General features: G+C 46.9%; 1 protein-coding gene across 2 annotated transcripts in view; it reads right to left on the bottom strand.

Moving 5' to 3' along the window:
* The window catches only part of B4GALNT3 (beta-1,4-N-acetyl-galactosaminyltransferase 3), a 70,613-nt gene that overhangs the window by 23,954 nt on the left and 23,820 nt on the right, over positions 1–22,839 (bottom strand). The window contains exons 2-3 of one of the 2 annotated variants that reach the window (XM_065035618.1): positions 4,923–5,014; positions 4,183–4,260 (exon numbers count right to left, since the gene is read on the bottom strand). In XM_065035618.1, coding sequence (XP_064891690.1) covers positions 4,183–4,260; positions 4,923–5,014 — 170 coding nt within the window. Of the gene's footprint in view, positions 1–4,182; positions 4,261–4,922; positions 5,015–22,839 lie in introns of those variants that run through there. The other variant, XM_065035628.1, reaches the window with a different exon arrangement.

The raw sequence follows: 22,839 nt of genomic DNA, 5'->3' as shown, positions 1-22,839 counted from the left end.
AGGCAAATCAGCTGCGTGCAGCCCAGGGAATGCACAGTGTCGGGGATGATAAACAGGGCACAGAGAGGGCCTGAGTCAGGGAAGAAAAGCGACATTGTGCTGCCAACTGGAAACTCCTGAGTTTATAAGACGCTTCTGTCTCTGCGGAGCGGCCGCAGCCCCTCCTCCCGCCTGGCCCAGCTCCCCTGACTGGGTGACATTCAGCAGTCAGCAGCTGGGCTTCGCTGCAGGCTCTGCTGCGCCGTGCACTTGCTGGTATCCCATCAGGACAAGTCAGCAACAAAGACCACCTGTCCCACCGAGCCTTGAGACCTGACGGCATGAGCAGGCACAGAGGCGACGTGGGCAGGGACAAAGTGAGCAGCAATAGCTTTGTCTTTTGGTCCTCTAAGGATGCCTCCTCTTAGGGCAGGTTTGGTAGCAGAAGGATGCCCTAGCAAAATGCTCTGGTTTTGTGCAGCACCTATACAGGTGCTGCCTGCAAGGGGCTGTGCTCCCGGATGACCCTCACACCTCCTTCCAGCGAGAAGTCCTCAGGCTGCACATACATGAAGTGTGGGGGAGCATTTTAAATGCTGCCCCCCTCCAGTGCTGCCCTAACCTCTCTCCTCTCAGAGCTGAACAGAGGCTTTTGCAGAGGTAAATGAGAATGATCAGGCTAACCAAGCACATTTCTGAAAATCCTCCCCCTATACGTAGAGGAGTGCTAAACTGGTGACACTCACAGTCCCACAGCGCAGGTTCGCCCTGACAACAGCCAGGCACCTTTATAAATTAGAGAAACAAAATGCCCCACATCTCTCCAGCCTGAGGAGGCAGTGGGTGATGCTGGGATCTGGAAGACTTTGTTCCCGTGTCTGGAAAGGACAGTGAAGGTAGGGATCATGTGCATGGGCACCTTGAAGAACTCAAGAGTGAGGCTGAACCCTGCTTTCCCCCAAATGCAGGTAATAACTTTATTAGGGATTTCCAACGTGCACACATTTCCATCACATTATCTGAGGCTGAAGACTTGAGCCGCTGGTTTCATCTCCTGAAACTAAAAGAGGAAAACTGAAACCTCTCCTTTTTTGGCCAGTCTTGGCTGCCAGCTCACTCTGCAACCCTGTTAATAATTTATGTTTGTCAGGAATACACCTCTCCATTCAAACAAAGTGCAGCTCCCTGACCTGTAAGAGGCAACCTGCCACCCCTCGCCCCAGCAATCAGGCTGCAATTAAGTTCTTAGAGATGCTGTGGGAAGGGAACAATGGGATCACAGACCCTTGGTAATTAATTTGGGCAAAGTTACAGAAAATCTTAATCCCCAGGCCAGGGGAAATTTCAGTCAGTGGTTAAGAGGACAGCAAGCAGCTCTATACAGAGCTGTGCCTGTGGATCCTTATCCATCTCCTGCAGCTGGTACAGGTGAACTGCTGGCCTCTGCAGTCAGGGCGGCTCTGCTGACCCTCTGGGTACAGACAGTGATGCAGCAAGGGGCAGGAAATTTTGCCTTATAGAGACAAAGAGAAAACTGGTGAAGGAGGCGAGTGCTGCGCAGGAGCAGCGTTAGAGAGCAGGGCTGGCAGGGGAGAACAGCAGGGCACGTAAGTGGGCCAAGGCCACCCAAACCAGCTCCCTAGACTGGTATCTGTATGCCCTGGGAGTCACAGTCTTCTGCTGGTTCATCTGCTCCACACCACCTGGCAGAGGGCACGGCTGGGGACTCAGACACCCACAAATTCCCAAAAGCAGCAGGTCTGAGGCAACAGCCCTGCTACCTGGCAGAGCTCTCCTCCCCAACAGGGAGCAGTGCAAGACAAGGCAGGAGACAGAAGGCAACTTTCCAGGCATGGGGCCATCCTACATAGGACACCTCAAGCTCTATCCCTTCCCCTTGGCCAGAACAACTTTCCCCTCACTCTCTTCTTGGCAGGATCACACAAGGGCAGCAGGTTTGCAGGCTGGTGCCCTGACCTAAGCAATGGCATGCAAGGATGTGAAATGAACCCACCAGCAAAGCAGAGGGCTTTGTAGATCAGCCCTGTGCTAAACAAAAACTGTGTGGCAGTTGCGCTCACCTAGATGAGGTCTGGAGCTTTCAATAGGGTAGTTGATGGCTCTTTGGTACCTTTTGTGCCCCAGTGTGCCTGTCTTCACTTACACAACTTTGTGGCACCTTGGTCCGTGCCAAAGTTCCAGCAAGTCACATCCCCCCACCCCAGGAATGGTGACTCCTCACATTCACCTCCCCAGCTCCATCAATAGACAGGGACCCTCCGTCAATAGACAGGGTCTTCAGCCAGGAAGGTGACCAGGCCCAGAGAGTCTGAGCAGCTCTGGGACCATGCTTGTAATGACCACAGCTCAGATTCAACTAGGGTATAAATGGAGCCTGCTGGAGACCCTCATTGAGTTGTTCTTCCTTGGAGAAGAGGGTCTGCAGTTGAAGACTTTCCTCCTTAGACTGGCCATCTAAAGAACATTTAGACACTTTGCTGATCTGGTAAGCAATCTTCTGGGCACCCTTGAGAGTTCTCGTTTTGTAAGAGGTGGGAAGATGCACATTTTGAATCATCACTCTAGAGTTTTGGGATCTGATCCCCTTGGGTTTGAATTTGCCATGTAGTAACTGAACTCCTAACCAGTATCTGAACCTGTGTTTTGTAATGTTGTCAGAGTGCTGAATAATTTTGGATAAACCCCATTTCTAGTTAGTTTTCTGCTAAACAGTTCTGGTTAGAATAAAGTCTGCTTGGAGCTTATTGCCTGTCTCAATCGACTTTTGAGGTACCTCCGTGACACATACCTTCGCCCAAGCCACAGCGCATGCCCCACAAGCTGCATTTCTAATGCAGTAAAGGCTCATTGCACGCTACAGCAGGGGGGTTTCAAGACCAACATGCTTTTGAGAAAACATCAAGGAGGGGATCAGAGACATCGGGCAAAGCCTCAAAGAAACTGGGGGATGCCACACAGAGCCTGTGTGATTAGACCTGAACTGCTCAGTGCAATGGCTGGAGGGAGGTTGGTGATCATCTCCTGCCCCAAACACAGGGATGGCAGCCTGCTCCCTCCCCAGGGGAGTCCCAGAGGCCCTTCTAATTTGTGCAGGTCTCTAACCACCTGGTGCCATGGAGAGGGGAGCAGTAAATGCTCCGTGTCATGCCTGTGCTCGGCAGCAGTCCTGGCCCTGACATCCCACCGGGTCTTGGCCAGCAGCTGCCCATCTGGGAGGCAGCCCTGCCTGCATGCTGCCTGCAAGGCCCTGTGGCCAGAGGAGCCCCCAGGCTCCAGCTGGGACCAGCACTTTGAAAGCCCATGCGGCAGACCAGATCAATGATCTGAGTCTGGTTCTAGGCACTGGAGGGTGACTGGTGCTGCTTCCAGAAAAGCTTTTAGTTCATGCTGCAGGGACCTGAACTGCTCAGTGCAATGGCTGGAGGGAGGTTGGTGATCATCTCCTGCCCCAAGCGCAGGGATGGCAGCCTGCTCCCTCCCCAGGGGAGTCCCAGAGGCCCTTCTAATTTGTGCAGGTCTCTAATCACCTCGAGGAATTTAGGGAGCTGATTCCATTAGTTAAATGCCCCCTGGCTGGTGTCCCTCTCATTATCAGCAGGCTGCACTGTTCCCTTATCTTGAAGAGGAATGCTGAGATAAGGGAACAGGGAAGGAAAGCATAAACGAGGCACGAAGGAAACAAAGGGAATGTTTACCCCAGTCTTCAAGTGTTACCAGAGAATGTATCTGTTCATCAGAAGTGTCACTGAAGTGGAGAAATCTCTATGTATAACACACAGGGGCTGGATAGCAAGCAAAAGCCAGAGCAAGAGCAGAGTGTGACACTTCTGCGCACCACGGTCATGTATTCACTTGTTGAATGGTTGGCCCTACTCACTCCCCACCCTGAATAAACTTCACCTTTCAGGAAGGGAGGAGGCTGCCTGCTCTCAGGGAATCGCAGGTGGGTGCTTGGTGCCTTGATGGCTGGTGAGGATGCCAAATTATCAGGTATCTGGACACTCCTGTCTTTCCAGGTGATTACTCAGGTCTGTAAGTGCCATTAAGCCAGGAGGGGGTGATAGGGAAGGGACTTCTAGTGAAGCAAATGAATTTCCAGGCAGAGGTCCATGCCTTTCATTCCTGTTGCACAGGTCTCTAGCTACAGCTCCCTCACACAAAATGATGGAGAAGGGCACCCACCTCTGGCCTCCACGGAACAGGGTTGTCCACAGCTGCATAATTCAATTTATTCCTCCCACCTCTTCGCAGCTCTTGGTTCTGAAATACAAGTAGAGGAAAGACAAAGCCACCTGATAAATGACCCAGTACTGACACCTACACAAGAGGGCTCAAACCTGGTCACAAGAACATGTGAGAAAAAGCAAGTTCCCAAGCTGCCTCTCCAAAGGACAGGTCAGTTATCAAGGCCATAGTGCGGTGAAAATGCTCCCTGGCTTTTTTGACAGCAAATTTCCACGGTGAGCTACTGAGGGTAAGGATACCAGCACTTTATAACTATTTGCTGGCATAGTTAAAACTTAGGTAGTTTCCCTTCTTTCTTTTTCCCCATCCTTGTTTCACGAAAGGCCCAAGTAACAGTTCTTCCAGCACTTCCTTCTGGCAAGAGTACTAAGATGTGCTTCACTAGGGAGCTACGAACTCTCTCCTGACCTTTCATTTCTGCTTTCATCTTGCTTAGTGCTACCTTGCTGTGCCACATACCCAGCCAGCTCCAGCCCACCGCTGCGGCTTAGTACATCTAAAATAACTCAACTGACTACAGTGGAGTCATTGTACATCCACATTGCAGTGAGTCAGCTCGGATGTTGCCCTGTGGCATGCCCTCTTTCCTGTGTGAAGAGAGAGCTGTCTCTTGGGGATAGCATCAGAAAGGAAGGTCTGCCTTTCTCAACTTTCAGAAGACATCCAAGCCTCCTCACCTGGTGTCCCACCTTCTGCAGGTGGCTTGGGTCCCCACCTGGGACATTAATGTCTGCCAGAGCCTTTGCCAGCTCTCTCCAGCTTTCGTACCCTGTGCAGAGGAAACAGAAAGAGATGGTCAGAGTACAGGCTAAAAAAAGAAGCCACAGCAGTTACCAGAATAAACTGGTACTTTACAAGGCTGAAAGACCTTTAACGCTCTGGAATGGTCCAGCAGAGACCAGGAGTTGTTTACATTACTCAGAGCTGGCAGACTGACAGAGAGAGAGAAATTGCCTTTGTCTTCCTTAAAAGCTCTTCCCTCCTTCTTATTAACTTGTTATATTACAGATTCATCACAGTTCTAAAATGCCATAGATCTCATTAATCACGACAGGACTGGGAACCTCTTTGTAGATCCCTCAGATCTACATTGGTCAAACTAAACAACATCACTTTCTTTTAACTACCAATCCCAAAGAAAAATAAGTGAGACAATAACCAGGTTACTAATTAGCTTAACCATCAAAAGAATGTTATTCTGAATATGCACCTATTTGCATAACAAAAGCTTTCCATCTTCTTTTCTTGAAGGAAATGCCAGCAAAGATTGCACCTGATGGAACATTCAGCTGTAATGCTTAAAGTATTAGCAGTGATGTGGTTAAGGATGTCATTATTTAAGTGAAGTCAGCTTCTAGGTTCAAAGCAACTTCAACACCCCTCTTCTCCCAGTCTGCTTGATACAGGAGCCAGGATCAATTCTGGTTTCCTTCTACAACTTGGTTGGCCTTCTGGGTTTAGGAGGTACAAAGATAAGCAGATACAACATAACCCTGTAGCTCTCCATAATGTCAGTCCGTATTGCTAATAAGACAAGCGATGGTCAGCAGAGCTCATGCCTCCCACCAGTGTTACAATGGCTCACACCATGTGGTTTTCAGATCTGCTAAACATTTTGGCGTAGAGACAGCAACTATTCAACCTGCCAGCAGCTCAGCACGGTGCCCACCCTGCACGATAGCTTAATTGTGAAGAGTGCAAGTGCCAAAACCTCCATAAGCGCTTGCTTCTCCCAGGCTGGTGGCGGACCAGCTCAATATCCATGTACCAGGGAGAAGAGCCAGGCAGGCTCTCTGCCCATTATCTTTAAAAATGGAAGTCATTCCCAAAGCTCTAGGAGTTCCAGAAAAGTTGGCTGAAGTCTGAGCCTTGAGACGAATGGTCTGAGACCTCTGCACCGCTCCTGCAGCCAGAAGTGGCGTGGACCTGCTCTGAGGGGGCAGCACAGCCCACTGCTGGGGAAACCACTACTCTTTTGGGGCCACCATACCCATCTTTGCCCTGCCCACCCAACCCAGCAGCACGGGAAACCCCACTGTGACTCAAGTAGGAGCATGTTCCATCAGTTTGCTTCAGAGGGGGTGTTTACAAGCCACACAACTTAGATCAACTCCAAAACATCTCTGAGCTATGTAGAAGCCAAGACAAACCCAAAACAACCCCAAGAACTAGAATTCACCAATGACCCTTTGACAGATCTCCCTCCCTGGCTGTTGTAAGCTCTCGGCCTGTTATTGCACCTACAAACAGAGTTGCAAACTCTGTCTCTGCTTGCTCCTGAACCAGGATGCTGTAGGATCTGGCAGAGGTGAGCAGAAAGTGAAGATGTTGAAGTTGCCTCCTATGATGTGGTGGAAAAAAGGAGACAATTAATGAAAAGAAAGTGCAAGAAATGTGGAAAATGTGAAAGGAAGTAGTCAGAGATGCAACTGAGAGACAAGACTTGGAGGCAACTAGGGTGTCCTGCTTCCCTGACATGAGTGTTAGCTTAGACATGTGGGCTTCATTCAGGTGCTGTGAGATCCTGAACAGCCACAAATTTCTGATCTAGGTCTTCCCACCCCCAGATTCTGATCTGAAGCTACGGGTTTAAGTCTATGACTAAAAATATCTGCATTGATATTTTTCTTCTGCAAAAGATTTTTCAGACACTCTGGGTAAGTAATTACTGATTAATGCAGCTAAGCACACCTTGTGCTTCAGGGACCGACTGTAATGGGAAAGAAGGAGAAATTCCTGTGTCTTCACATAAAATAATGCATAACCAGTGAGCTTCCACCTCATTCAGAGTAACAAGGCAGGAACCACTGTTTCTGAGAGCCCTACAGCTGGACACATCGCCCCACTTGCAATGGGGCTGAAACAGACTTTGTAGTTTGCATGAAATTCAGCACTCACTGCTTCGAGGGCTCATCGTACCAGTGGGAGAGAGGACCACGTTTTTTTTTTCAGAGGAGAGACCCAGAAGAGTGGGACTGGCTAAATTAGAAAGGAACCAAGTAAAGCAGGAATAAAATAGAAAAATGGCAACAAAAGTCAGTTCAGTCCTGGAGGTTCACTGAGAGAGGACATCAAGAGAAGCAGGTTTTTTTTTTTAATTCTGTGCAGAGGGGAGGAGATTATTTGGTTTAATTGTTAAACTGAGGACTTCACAGCTCTCTGGAATAAGCTCAGGACAAAGTGTCAGCAGCCCTCCTCTCCTGGGAAGAGGAAGCTGGCCATCACAGCCAGCCATGCCATTCGCTCCACCACGGTGACTCCTGGTCTCATCTGCACTTTGGCTCCTGCTCATGGCTGGCATGGAACCTGCCCCACAGCAAACACAGGAGCCTGGCTGCACACAGGTGGCAACAGCTGACATTCTCCTTGAGCCTTGGAAAAAAAGAAAGGGAGGCAATTTTCATTGTTGTACAAATATTTACTTAACACTTATATCAGCCAAACACAGAAGAGACAAAACTTCTAGGAATTCATCTGGAGGTAGTGATTTCCTTGCTGGGTAATTTGTACTTTGGCAGGCTAATTCCCTGCCATGGTAGGAAATTATTTTCAGAAAATAAGGGGATAAACACACCCCTCAGAGAAAGTTCTTGGTTCTCTAATTCCTTCTCAAAAGACTGGCTTCCGCCTGAGGATCTCCATAAGGGGACCCTTGTAGAAGGACCCAACTTTGTCCATGCTTTCCTCACTAGGAGGAGGGAGTGAGCTATAGAAAAGAGACATAGTTCCTCCAGTTTCCTGCAGTCAAAGACCTGTTGAGGCCAACTGTTGACCAAGGTTTTCTCCCCAGCACAGGCCACAGGAACCCAGGACATCGCCTTGCAGGTATCCCCTCCCGGATGACAGCTGGAGAGCAGAGCCCTGTTGCTAGGTCCACTGCTCTGTCTCAAGAGCACCAGAGTGAGGGGGTCTACCATGGGTTCAGCCCGTCCTTGAGAACTGCTCAGCAGCCCAGCTGGCAGGAGCACTATCTTGATGGCTACTTAAAGTCAACAAGAATACACCTGGAAAAAAGCAGTAAGACTGGAACTAAAGCACCTCAGCAAACACTTCAGTATTACTAAGAGGGAATGCCAGAACTGTTAGCTTTGATGGTTTTGCTCTAGCTGTTCTACAAAACCGGTTCTGGTTAGGATGGGAAAAGGCAAAAAGCTGTAAAGGCAGAAATCAAAGGCTTGGGAAGAACCTGTCCCAGAGCCAGGTAAATAGCTGAAGATGTTGGGCCAGGCTTTGTTGCCATTAGCCTGTTAGACGGACATACCAGCCAGCTCCTGGCTTTTCTCTCTTCTGAGCATCACTTCCCACCATTTCCTGAAGCACACTGATTGTTTTCCAAGGATACCTTTTCACCTCAAACACCTCCAACCCTGATTCAGGCACAGCTTGCCAGAAGCAACCACCAGCCTTGCTGCTGCATACTCCACCTCCTTGGCATCAGTCCCCACAGCCACAAGGGATGGTTCAGGGCAGTGATGCATCCAAAATCCAGCCCAGAGGAAAGAAAGGCACAGGGCTTTCTGCTGAGCTAGCTTGCCCGACCAAACTGGCTGGTGGTTACACTAGGACCACAGCAGACTCCATGGAGGGGGATGCTGCTGTAGCCAGGGCAGAGCAGCATCCACACTTCCAGTGGCCTGCAGTTACACCACATGTAGTGTCACATCAGATCTGCCCCTTCACCATCCCTGCCCGCAATGGCACACCTGGCACCAGAGGATAGCGGACAGGGAGATTTGTATGATTTTGTGCCGAGAGGGACTTGATGAGAAAGGAGATGTTCTTAAAGGCACTGTGGATGGGCAGAAGGGCAGACATTCACAACAACGACATGGGTTTTGCCCAGAGTGCATCCAAACTGCATTTTTTATCCTCACTCCAACCTCCAGGACATTTTCCCTATGTGTATAAGCAGATACTTGGTTGACCTCCTTTCTACAAGAAGAAATCCACCTTTTTTTCTACTTTTGTACAGCAGTGGTCCAAGGTTCAAGCCTTACAGGGATCAGCAACTGCCCAGAAATGTGAAGGTGATTCTTCTCTGGAGACAAGGGTTCCTTTTTCTCCCTGTTCCCATCAGACAGGCTGGCAGCTGCCTGTTGATGACCAAAATGCCAACCGGGGCTGAGCCTCAGCTGCCCCTCTGGATTTGGGATGGGAAGCCCTCAGGGACTTGAACTTGCTTCTAGAAACAGAGACAGGAGGACACAAAGAAAAGAGGCTGAAGAGGAAGCTGAGACAGATGCTGCATCCTATAGTAGAAACTGGCACAAGAGGCAGCTGGTCTGGAGCCAGTTGCCTGCAGAGCCAGTGGACCAACAGTTAAGGGACAGAAAAGATGTAATAAGAGGAAATATGATGAAGATATTTCTTGCCTTGCGTCCAGTCAGGGCACTATATGCCTTGTCTCAGCTATGCTTTTTACTGCTCCCAGGTTAAAAGTCGGGGAAGGGAACTGCAGGAACAGCACATGGAGATGGGGAGATCTCATCCAGCAGTCATAACTCCACCAGAGCAATGCACTTGAAGCCTGGCTCAAGAGAAAAAACCCAATAACAATAAAAATGTAAAAAGCAGAAAGGTGCAGGCAGAGATAACAGCAATACCCAGGGAGCTATCAAGGCCTTGGGGCAGGACTGTGACCAGAGCTGCTCTGTTTGCAGATTAGATCCATCAAGCTACTGTCGTGCCCCTGGCCCCAGCCAGCACTCCATGTTTCAATTAGCCTGTGAAGGCACCTGGCAATTGTGCAAGGGGGAAATCCCAGACTGACTCAGGTGATCAGCTTCCTCTCTGAAGGAGGAGATTTGATTACTCTGCTGTTGTTACTGCTGCTTACATAGCTGCAAATGCTATTAACGCCCACATGCTGCCCAGCCTTTTGTAACCCTGCTAAATGATTTCACTCGGCAGCCTCAGGAAACAGCAGGTCCACAGGCTGGTTTGCATGAAAAGCATTTTCCTTCTGATCCAAGACCATTCCCCTCCTCTTTTGTTACAGGGACAGGGCAAGAAAAAACTGGCAGGTATGAAGCAGGGTTTTGTTCTTCACTACCCACAGACCCTCAGTATGGTATGATGTTTTTTAACCCTCTCTTGGATTATTCTATTTTTCCTCTTATCCTGGTTGAATTTTTTCAACTTGCTGTTATCCCACAGGACTTCAATGTCATTTGAAATCTCTCCCAGTATAATTCCTGGCTGAACAGGTATGCAATACCCCCAAGTATTACCATCAGGTACCTTGCAAACATACTAGTCCAAAAGATGCTGCTGAAGGTTGCTTGAAACTCAACATGACCATGTGAGTTCAACTCAGGGAGCTATTTGCAGTCTCTCACAAACATGCATCAAGCCTTCTGTCCTGAGCACGAGCTTCAACTCTACCTCCTGCCCCGGTTATCATTTAGATTATACCCCACTCACACGGCAGTGCACTGGGAGTGCCTTCACCCTGCCACATGAGCTGGACAAACTCAAGAAGTGGGTCCATGCAAATCTCATGAGGTCCAACATGGCCAAGTGCAAGGTCCTGCACCTGGGTTGGGGCAACACCTGGTGTTGATACGGGCTGGGGGATGAAGGGATTGAGAGCAGTCCTGCAGAGAAGGACTGAGGGGTACTGGTGGATCAAAGACTGGACATGAGCCGGCAACATCCACTTGCAGCCCAGAAAGCATTAAAGGAGCATGGCTAGCAGGTCGAGGGAGGTGATTGTGCTCCTCTGCTCTGGTGAGACCCCACCTGGAGTTCTGCATCCAGCTCTGGAGCCCTCAGCTCTACAGGGAAGACATGGAGCTGTTGGAGAGTGGCCAGAGGAGGCCAGCAAGATGATGAGAGAGCTGGAACAGCTCTGCTGTGAGGACAGTCTGAAAGAGTTGGGGTTGTTCAGCCTGGAGAAGAGAAGGCTCCAGGGAGACCTTATTGTGGCCTTTCAGTACTTAAAAGGGGCCTATAAGAAAGATGGGGACAGACTTTTCAGCAGGGCCTGTTACAGCAGAACAAGGGATAATGGTTTTAAACTAAAGGAGAGGAGATTCAGGCTAGACATGAGGAAGAAATTTTTTACAATGATGTTGGTGAAACACTGGCCCAGGTTGCCCAGAAAGGTGGTAGATGCCCCATCCCCGGAGACATTCAAGGCTGGGCTGGATGGGGCTCTGAGCAACCTGATCTAATTGAAGTTGTCTCTGCCATTGGCAGGGGGTTTGACTAGATGACCTTTGAAGATCCCTTCCAACCCAAACTATTCTATGATGCTGGGTGTCACGGGCAACGAGCTTGTGAACCAGCAACCAAATACTTCTGGCCAGTGAGAGCATGGGGACAAGCTGCCATGCTGTGCTGTGCACCCTGGGGAGCTTGTTTTCATGGCTGCAGCCTGATCGTGGCCATCTCCTTGTCACTTGGCCAAGGCAGTACTGTATCACGCTCTGAGGAACAGGGTATTTAGAGAGTTTGACATGCCTTTTGCAAACCCTGACCAGGGCAAACCCCTACTGATAGTGCCCCACGGCAGGGGAAGCAACACCCACCTCTTGGTCCTCCACGCACACCTGTGCACAGCCATACAACACCAAGTGTACAAAGCATAAAGATGAGGTGTAAACTGACCTCCTAAAAACAGAGATGGGAGGGAAGGATAAAGTGAAAAGGAACAAACAGCCAATGGTTTCTGGCCATAGGGGTAAGTGAAGGTTAGGTCAAATCATGAATCACAGACAGGGGTTCAGAGAAACTATCAAAAAAATCATTCAAGGGTACAGCCAGGCCAAGAGAATCTCTCTGGTTACTTATTTAAGTCATTAAAAGGCATAGGCAGAAAAGACTGAATGCCCTGCCCTCAGATCAAGATCAAAACTATACTTCCAGAGCTAAAAGGATTAAAGAACTTATGAAACTTGGTTACAGAGGGAGGCCTGCAAACATTTCCATTTCTGGTTAGGGTAGGACTCTACAAATAAGATTTCTGACCTCCTCCAGGGATAAATCACAAGTTAGAGACTGTGTGTGCAAACATAAATTCCTCTATTCTTCCTCCAGTTACGACTCTGCTTCACTGCTTTGTGAAAACTGCATGGCTTTGCTGACTGTGAGTTTGCAAACTCTGACAATAAGCTGCGGAACATTAAAAGTTAAGCTGCAGAACATTAAAACTACATGAAGTATGACAGAGGAAAAGGCAGAGCACTGTGTTTGGGAACGAGAGGAAAACGAGCAGAAGTAAGTTCTCTGAGCACTCATGCGGTACAACTTCTAGACTTCAGCCACCAAATAATAACTTGCTGCTGTTGCCCTCTAGGTATAGGAAATGTATTTCATACAGGAAGGGAGGAACTGATAAGCAATGGCTGTGGCACTAACCTGTTTTGTGGAAGATAAAATTCAAATCTTGCTGCTGCTGCTAAAATTTTCCATTGCCCTAGCTGAATCATGAAATCCATCTATGCCACAAGATTATCTGGCAAACACTGCCTGTGTCCTGAAAGCTCAGTGAGGATGTGCGCTGCTAGATTTGAGTAAGAAAGCCCATGATGTTGCTGCCGGTTGTGCTATCCGCCAAAATTACGGGGCTGAGCTCATAAAATCAGTTCCAGAAATGTCTCTGTTTCAACCTAGAGTAAAACAATTGCAAACTCTTGCCTATCTGCACTTGACCAGCTGAAGGCAGAAGAGGTTCAGGAGCCAATGCCAGTGTGGAAGGGCAACTACGACCTGCAGCCAGCTGAGGTGCCCAGCCACAGAGGTCCAGCTTTGGTTGCCTAATCCACAGGCCCCAAGCAATGGAGACATGTCCTCTCCCCTCCAACCATTTAACTTAACTCCTCCTCACCTTTCTCTCTTCTGCCTCTGCAAAGTTGCACTAAGGAGCCCTGAGGGATTGGACTGGGGAAGGGGAAAGAGCTGGATGCTTTGTTTTCCAGGCAAAAGTTGACTTAAATGAAGACTGAGAAGAAGAGCACCCACTGTAGCTTCTATGAATGTAAGATGAAGACCATGATTTTGACACTACTAATTTCCACAGCAAAGCAGGGGGAAATACTTTCTATTCTGCTATTCTTCCGCAGTAATCCACAGGTCATCTTAACCACACAAAACATACGTAGAAGCTTTTAAACAATAAAATATGTTTTTAACATTACAGCCATAATAGCTGTGCCATTAAAATCATTAACGTCTGGCAAGTTCAACTCTTCAATTTACGGAACGTGTGGCAGTTGTCCTGCAATTGCTGTGTGCTTGTCCCCAAGATGTTGTGCTGACTCGATCTGCCTCCTTGTAAGTTACTGACATCAAAGGCAAACAGTCTCTCGCTTCTTACATTCTTCATGCACAGCAACAGATTTCTCAAAACAGCCACAGCCAGTGTTACAAAGAGCTGCTTCCAGTCATACCAAGATTAAGGGTATCTGAGTAGCTCACTTCACAGTACTGCATTTCCCGAGACAGGCTTTTGCCAATCATTGTCTTTAAAACATGGGATTTGCCTCAAATCACTTACTGATGAGAGATCAAGATGTTTGGCTTGCTTGAACTACAATACCTGCAGTGCTTGGAAAAACTGGCAGGTTGACAGAAGAGCACAGACTCAGATGTTTTGATACAAGTTTAAGTTTTTATTCCTGCTTTTAAGATCAGAATAACTAGCTACTTTGTGGACCCCGGTTTCATACTTTTCTTCCCCCCACCTTTTTTTATTTTTCGGTAAATGGTACCATCTGACATAATTTTTTAACAAAATTACCATTAATCCTGGAACATCTACATGGGTTTCCACCAACTCACTCCCAGTGACCACATCCTCAACTGCTGACTCACACTCCGCAGCTCTGCATAGAGTCTGCCCCCCATTTTTTTTGTTAAATAAAAGTAATAATAATTTAAAAAATTCCTCTCTGGCCCTCAAGGTGACTAGCACAAAAAGCAGATGTTCCACCTGGTTATGATCACTGAAAGTGGTATTCCTGGCACTCTCCCTTCTGTCTGGAGGCACCAGTGATGCCGTGCCCTTAGGGACACGACAAGCAATAAAGGCCTGTTCTACTGCGGTAACAAGTTAATTAAAGCTAACGTTTGCCTCCATATATCACCAGCTCAGTGCAGCGAATCGGGTGCACTGTACTTGGAGAAAGACCTGGGAGGCTTCTTGCCCACTTTTAACCATATGTACAGCATCGTCATTAACAGCAGTAAGGACTTCTGGCAAAAAGAAGCATGTTTCTAAATGCTTTCAACCATGAATTGTTGCTTTGATGTCCAAGGTACCTGAATAAATGCAGTGAACAAAAAGCAACATGTGTATGCAGCTTCCTTCCCCTGAGCACAGGGAGGTACCTGCACAAAGAAAGAAAGAAAATGGAAATTCCACACTCCGCGGTCTTTGCCATCTGTTTTTCTTTTTGTAACAAGACTGCACCCAAGAAAGTTCAACAAGGTCACCCATGCAGCTTTCAGAAAGCTTTGGTAAGTGCATTTTTCTCAGCCGATCCAAACACTGCAGCACACAGACTGCTCAGAGAGCTTTCCAAGAGATTTTTGTTTTTAAACAGGAGCTGTCTAGGATGTGAAGCTGAACATCAACTGTGCACTAGACCTTCAAGACAGCATTTGTTATTGCTTTACCAAACACAGCTAATGCATTATTTCTTTTATCTTGGATAGGCATTTTCCTAAAGACTCAACAGCTTGCCACTTCCATGTAGACGCAGCATTCCCAAAATATCTGTCTGCAGTCTGACTTTCAGTCAAGTTCGGCCGAACTTTGGGCTCTGGAATCTTATCTTATTTATCTTATTTCTTTTTGTACTCGGTGTTTCTATTTGTCATTTTGCTCAAAGCTGCTGTAGCCATTTTCTTCCCCTGAATTCACCTTGAAGGCAGTAATATGCTCCTGCTGAAATGTATTGTTTCCATGGTCTCTGTGTGCATTGTGACAAAATTATTACCCTGTGCTACCAGTTTTGGTGGTGACTGGAGGCAGTCTAGAGACAAGACTGAAGGAAGAATTAAGATAAAGAACAGGCTGGACAAACATCCACCAGAAGTAGCGCAGGTGGGGTTGACCTCAGGTTCCTACTGACCTCTAGGCAAAGAAGCAAGTTAAACTGACACTCCTGAAGGTCATTCCAGAAATAACTTATGATTTGTTTAAGTCATATTCGTTTGCCTCTGTTCTTCAGGGTAGCAGAACAGCTGGTCTTCCCAGGGCTCTGCATGGGATGCCCTGCTCTGACACTGAATAAAGCCCTGAAGACACAGACACCCCTAGATGTGAGACAACACAAGAGTTATCTGACAGCTATGCTGAGGAGGAAACAAAAGCAGGCATACTGATGAATATCAAACCCAGGAAAATAAAATGAGTCCTCTAAATAACAACGAGGAACTGACAGTGCAGTGGTTGAGGCATTACTTTGGTATTGCTTTCTAGGTACACCATGTTAGAAACAATCTGATGATTGAATTTTGAGTCAGATGAAGTCCTTCTATTAATGGGTTTTGGATGAGGCTCTAAAACTACACCAAGAATTTCAGGAACTTGGATGCAATCCCTGTGTACAAGTTTACTTCCATGATTCTGATTCAAAATTCAAAACTACAGCTTCTGGTTTACACATGATGAAATGTTGATTAAAATGGCAGCAAAAAGCAACCAGAATTTCAGGATATTCTTCAAGAATGTTTGAAATTTCTCATCAGATGCTGACAACACCAAATCTAAGCCCAAAGCTTCATTTGGCCTCTGACCCCAAATGCCAGCCTTCATCTCTCTTTGCGGAGGAACTGGGCATGTGCCTTTCAACCCAACACCACCACCTCTGTTTAGCAAATCTGTGATTTGTAACACTGTTTTCCCCTGAATCACCATCAAATATGGATTGCTAGTCATGGCAGACATACATGCAAGATGGATTAATGGTTTTATATGTTACAGAAAATCCTATGTACCTATGTTTACAGGTATCAAGCCTCAGAGTACTAAGGGGGCAAGGGCATGCTCGAGCTTCTCCACAACACGGGCTCAAAATTAATGTGCACAAAACAAGCCACCAGCCCTCCCTTTGGGCATCCTGCCTCCAAGCAAATGTACACCGTGCAATGTGAATGGCTGCAAAGCACAGACACTTGCTTCTGGGCCGGCTTTATTTACACAACATGGGTTGCTATGGGGAAGAATCACAGTTGTGTAAACTCTCTTTATAGAGCTCTTACCCAATGACATAATGCCAGAACGCCAGCTCCTGAAATATTGTTTCTCCTCTTTCTTGACTAAATCCCACGTCAGTGTCCTGCTTTGGGTCTCAAACGGCCTGTGCAATACACTTGGCAAAAATCACTAAGGATGTGGGAGCCAGGAGGCGCTCACAGAACCCGCTCTTTGTTCCGGACTGAACAAACCTGGAGCCGCTCACAAGCCGAGAGGTAGCTGAACTTTTCAGAGCCCAGACCGCAGGGGCCAGCCAAATGTTGCTGAGGGGCCCCCGTCTTCTGCAAGCAATCCTTGCCACCCGCAGGCATTCCTGAGGGCTTCCAGGAGGTGATCCTTCACCCAGAAGGAGACGGACGGGTTAGTCGCCTTGGAGCTGGGCCAGCCTGCCTTACAGGGCTATCTTGTTTCAGGGGAATATTTACCCACGCTACAGCTTTCTTACCAGAGCATTAAAACCACCCTGCCAACTGCTTACCCTGGGGCTTGCAAGGACTGATGGCAAAATTATTGTTTTCTTTCCAATGCGTTGGAAATTTCCGTAAGTCAAGAAGAGGGGTTCCTACTGCCCGGCACTCATACAGAGAGCACTTAATGAACTTAGGGACAAATGAAACCATAAGGACTGTCCAATCTGCCTCTTCTGTAATTCGGTACAGGAAAATCATACAGTAATTCCTTCACCAGCTCCAGAATAAATATCCAACAAAAATGCCATCTGAAATTGGTTATTTACATGCTGATTAGAGATTTCACCCAAACTCTGTTCTCAGCCTCTTTGTTAAGTTTTACTGACCTTTTCCACAGGCTCCTGGTAGGATTCTTACTGACCTTCACTGACTGTTCAATTTCTTTCCCTTTCCATGACAGCATGAGTCTACCGCCTTGTACAACTTAACCACATATGTCAAAATACCCATTTCTAGCATATTCTGCCAAAACTGAAGGCGAGTGAAAGCAGCTGGCCTCTCTACTGCATTTTGCCAAAGGATTAGTTGTTCATCATGTGTCCTTTGTGTGCCTCTGACCCCAACACCTCACAAAGCTCCAGGTTTTACATAGCTGGGAGAACATCAGACCTCAGCTCTGGTGCCTTGAAACACTACAATACAGTTTATATGCTACACACTGTTTTATGGGAAAAGTTCCTAACATGGTGTCTCCTGGGATGGAGATGAAGACTATGTGTGCCTGTGACTTCCCAGGCTCCACATATAGCCCAAGGCAGTCCATTCTTAGTTACTCTCTTAAGCTACTGTTTCTGCATGCTAATACAAAGCCACAGAACTTCTGAGGTTGGAAAGCAACTCTGGAAATCGTCTAGTCCTAATTCCTGCTCAGAGCAGGGTCACCATCATCTAAAGTAGGTTGGACAGGGCCACGTCCAGTCAGGTGTTGAGTACTTCCAAGGACAGAGACTCCATAACTTCTTTGGGCAACCTGTTCCAATGTCTTACCATTTTAACAGTAAAAAAGTTTTTCTTATCTTTAAACAGAATTTCCTATGGTTTGGTTTGCGCCCATTGCCTCCTGTCCTTTCCCTAGATGTCACTGAGAACAGTCTGTCTCCTTATGCCTTACTCCCTCCCTCAGGTATTTATACATATGGATAAGATCTCCCTGAGCCTTGTCTCCAGGCTGCACAGCCCCAGCTCTCTCAGCCTCTCCTTGTACATCAGACGTTCCAGTCCTGTAATCATCTCCATGGCCTTTGGCAGGACTCACTCCAGCGTATCTGTGTCTCTCATGTGAGGAGCCCAGGACTGGACAGGGCACTACAGATGTCTCACATGGGCTGAGCAGAGTGGAAGGACCATCTACCTCAATGTGACCTAATGCAGCCCAGGAGGTCTTTGCTGCAAGGGCACATTGCTGGCTCATGTTCAACTTGTCCATCAGGATCCCAAAGTCTTTTCCTGAAAAGCTGCCTGTACCAGGGCATGGGGTTATTCTTCCACTCCCTAAAACTGTCTCCCATGGGATTTTTTGAAGCAGGTCCCTGAGCAAGGCAAAGTCTGCTCTCCTGAAGTCCAGGGCTGCTATTTGCCTTGTTCCAAGTTAACGCCAGTCTGTTCAGCACATGAGGCAAAAATCATTTTTGAAAGCAGTTTTAAACCAGCCAGTCATCTAAATACATTGATAACTCTGAACCCCAAAAGTTTACAGCTTCACTGCTTTTGAAAATCTGCCTGTAAGTGCCTTGAAAGCATAAGTCCCAAGGGAAAGTGCTGGGATTTGAGCCAAGCCACACATGTGCCTTTTTAGAGCCCAACCTAAAATAGCAATACAGTTAACTACTTCAGAGTTCACAAAATCACCGTGAGCCTTCCTCCGTCTTTCTGTGCTCTCCACCTCCCCATTAAAAACTCACCTTATCCACAGAGAGTTTCAAGACTGTGATCAAAAATGGTGATCCTGAAAAATGAGAATGGAGGGACAAAAGAGAAGGGATTGAATGCTAGAAGGAATAATGAGAAGTCTTGTAAGCTAAGTTTATTATTCATGTCCCTACTATATTAATGAGATACCAATTTTTTTTCATTCAAATAAAGCAACCACAGAATAATATTCAGGCTGCCATATCAGCATTTCACAGGATTTAGAAAAGCTGGAGCAGAACGTAAATCCTGTTTGCTACTGGATGTTAAGGCTTTGTCTATTCTATTTTGGAATACACATAACTGCTACTGCTTGACACACTCTTCTACTTGAAGAATTGATGCCAAAATGATGCAATGGGACTGTCAGCAGCCCACTGTCTTGGAGCTTATCCATCAGAAAAAGTCCTGCTGTTATGTAAGATATCAACAGGTAAACAAAACTGCTCACCTCTGCCAGGTTCATTTATTTGTTGTTCTGCCCTGGATCTCAGTGACAGTTAAGTCAGGAGGAAGACTTGGGGTAGTGCACGAAACGGAGACAGAATCATTTTATTTTAGCTGACACCAAGAATGACACTTAACACACATCACACACTTGATTTTTACCTGCTTTTAAGGATCTGGGCTGCTTGACTGAATCTTATCATGCCCTTTTTTTTTTTTTCCCAATACTGACCGAAATACCAGGTGTTTTTTCAGCACTGGTTTTGACATCTCAGCACTGCGAAGACGAGGCTTTCACCCTGTCTGAAAAGCAGCTGTGTTGATGTTTGAGAGTTCAGTAATCCTAGTGGCAGCACCCATGAAGTGACAGGATAAACATCGTGTAAAGTAAACATGGAATAAGTACAAGCCATTACCGCAACAGTGTCAATGGGGACGAGTTAGCACATGAATGTGACTGCGTTCACACAGCTTGTGACATTTGGGCACGTCCTGGATGCCGGTGTGCTCTCCTTGACTGTTTTTCAGTCACCATTTGATGGTGAGAATAACACAAATCTGTTTGCTTCCCTGAAGTATCGAGGGGCTTGATTATCTTGCTTTCTAAAACACCAAAAATGACAAGGATAGAGTCTGATTCACAGGGTCTGTGCACTCAGGCTCACACAGACTTGTTACAGAACTGATGCCAGTCCTATCGGAAAAATCAGGCCCCTGGGCACTCTGAACCTCATTAGAAATAAGAAAAAATGCTTTCTAGTGAATAAAAAAAAAAATCTCATATAGGAATCTCTGCATCTCTCCAGCTCTGAAGTTGGCAAAGTAAGCCTCAGTGGATTTAACTTCAAATGCTTATAACTTTGCATAATTGGGAAATGTTAGAGTAACATTTTTTATGCATCTTTGCATATGATCAAAAGCATGATTGTCAAAAAACCAGATGAGGCACACAGCATGTCCCAGACCCTTGGTGAAATCTGGTTGCTAAAGCATCCAGCTGCTTTAAGTGAGCCTTACAGAGGGTTGTCCTTTTTGAACTTCTCTGTTATACGTTGGGCCATCTCATATGAAAGAAGAGCTTCATTAGCAACTTTATCCCTGGTACAGACTGTGAAAGAAAATTACAAAAAAAAATAATATAATTTTCCATTAAACTCTACAGAAATTTTTAGGATGTTTCTAAATTTATAGTCCCGTATCTACCCCTAGAAACTCCTGCAGGTCTTCTTCATAAAACCTGAGTCCACTTATGCTACCAATGTGGTAGGGTCTCTGTACCGGTAAGCTCAAATGACGAGAAAGACACCACAGGCATAACACTATCTTAAAATTATTAGAAAACAGGAAACAACAAAACAAAACAAATATTTTTCTACCAACTCTGCAATAACGAGATGACTGTCCAGTTTCTCCCACCCCTTCTCAGATGGTCTCCCCATGCTTTTTATTTAACTTGTTTTCCCCTGTCATGCCTTTGCGCTCTTAGACTCTTCCAGCCTCTGACAGTTTTTGGGGACCACCCAGACCTTGCCAGCTCCCAGTGACTCTCCCGAGACCCCTTCTTCAAGTCCTCTTGCATTTCCTAGTGAACTCTGCCTTCTCTTTCATCAGCTGCCTCTAAGTCCTGCCCCGGTCCTACAGTGCTGGAAAGAAATGCAACCCGATAGCTCTAATAAATGATAGCTAGTTCCTCCTTTCTCTTTCATCTCCTTTTCTCCGGCTGTAAGTGATCTGCCTGCTGCCGAGGCAATGGGCAAGCAACCACCTGGGGTAGGCGGTGGGGCTGCTATGTCAGGCCCTGAGCCTTACTCCAGGCCAGGTCACCACCTGAGCAGGTTGGCAAGCAAGATATACTCTCCCCGGCTGCCCAAGCCTCCTGCTGGCACCACCAGTGGAGAAGACCTGATGGGACCTTGGATTACAGGACAACAAGGGCTTTCACCCGATAGAGCACCCACATCTCCCCCCTCCCCACCCTGCACACCTGGAGAGGACACATCCACCAAGAGGGTTTCCCCGGCAGCCTCTCATGCTATCAGAGCTCAAGGCATCACCACATTTGCTCTGGAGGCCGTGGACAGCCCATGGCTCCCTGACAGCCCAGGAGAAATCAGCCACCACTCCCTGGTCCTTCCCTGCTGGGTGCCCAAGGCTCTTTGCCTGAAAATCCATCAGGTTTTGTGACTCATCCCTCATCCCATGGTAAAGCTAAGAAAACAGGTACTGACTAGATAGAGAAAAGAATAATTAGCTGTCATACAAGAAGAATTTGCAATCTATCCTTCCTTCACAGGACTTCCCCATCCCCGACGTGAAACAAGCACCAATTAAACCATTCCAGCAGACTTCTCATGCCCCAGCAAGGGCTGGGTGTGAGAGACACTGAAGGGCTCCATTGAGTCCTGACCTGCTACAGGGACCGGGTGAGCACTCACTGGTAATGTCCTTATGGTATAGGGTCACACTTCTTACAGCAAAGGAAGTCCTTCCTCCTTCCAGGTGTGACAAAACATAGCACTGAACTCAAATGGATTGGTGGGAGAAGGATTTGGGGAGACAAAGGTACTTGTGAACCTAGGATGAAGGGCTAAACCCTTAGCGAAATCCAACTGTTTCAACACCATGAGCAAGGCAGGAACCACCATGGAACACACTTGCTCAGCAACTCAATGTGCAGGCTTTAATCAGGCCCCATGAGACATTAAAATGCAATTACAGTCAAAGAAGCAATATAGGACAGTATCCTGTATTTTCTCTCTTTTAGTAGCTTGCTCCAGTTTGCTCACTTTTTAAATCAAAAGGATGTATTCTAACTGATGGTGTTGCAAACCACAAGCTGAAAAAACAAACCAGGTTATTTTTTGCTCTTTAAAAAAACGCCACCACCCACCAGGGATCTTGCCCAATGGTCAAAACTGCCCAGCTGCTCATTTGTGTGCACAGCTGAATACAATCTGCACAGAGCTGCACAGCTATAGGAATGGAAGGAACAGAAAAAAATAAAACAAGTTGCCACAACCAGCAACATTAAAAAGATTATTTTTACCACTCATTTTCCCTGTAATTAAGGTAGCTTTCTCCCAGTTTTCTGGACATTTGAACCACCCTGGAAGCATCAACCCCAATATATTTTAAACCCATGTTTTTGTTTACTCAGAGAGGGCCAATTTTTCATTCACTTCTTACAAGCACTTGCAACACGCCTGGATTATCAAAGAGCTAAGCCTTAGTCAAATCAGGAGAGGGAAAAAAAAAAGCAATGCTCATGTAATTAACTATTGCTAAACAACATCAAATACATGTGAGGAGATTTTGATCTGCTCCTGGAAGTTCCACAAGCAAACACATAAAGTGAAATTAATACGGTAAGTTATTTATTGCAATTTCTTCACTCAACTCTAAGAGCTTCTGCCAGAAATACAGTTCCTGTGCATGGAGCAGAAACCACAGAGGCCCGCCTAGGGCTACTCAGCACGCAGATATGGTCCAAACTTATTGAACGGTGCTGGTTTCAATTAGGGACCAGAGCTGGTGCTTCAACTCAGTCTTACAAAAAGCAAAAAA

Source organism: Columba livia, chromosome 1, assembly GCF_036013475.1.
Source record: "Columba livia isolate bColLiv1 breed racing homer chromosome 1, bColLiv1.pat.W.v2, whole genome shotgun sequence".
Classification (NCBI taxonomy): domain Eukaryota; kingdom Metazoa; phylum Chordata; class Aves; order Columbiformes; family Columbidae; genus Columba; species Columba livia.
The sequence above is the reverse complement of the archived record's forward strand: the minus strand, read 5'-3'. Positions and strand labels throughout refer to the sequence as shown.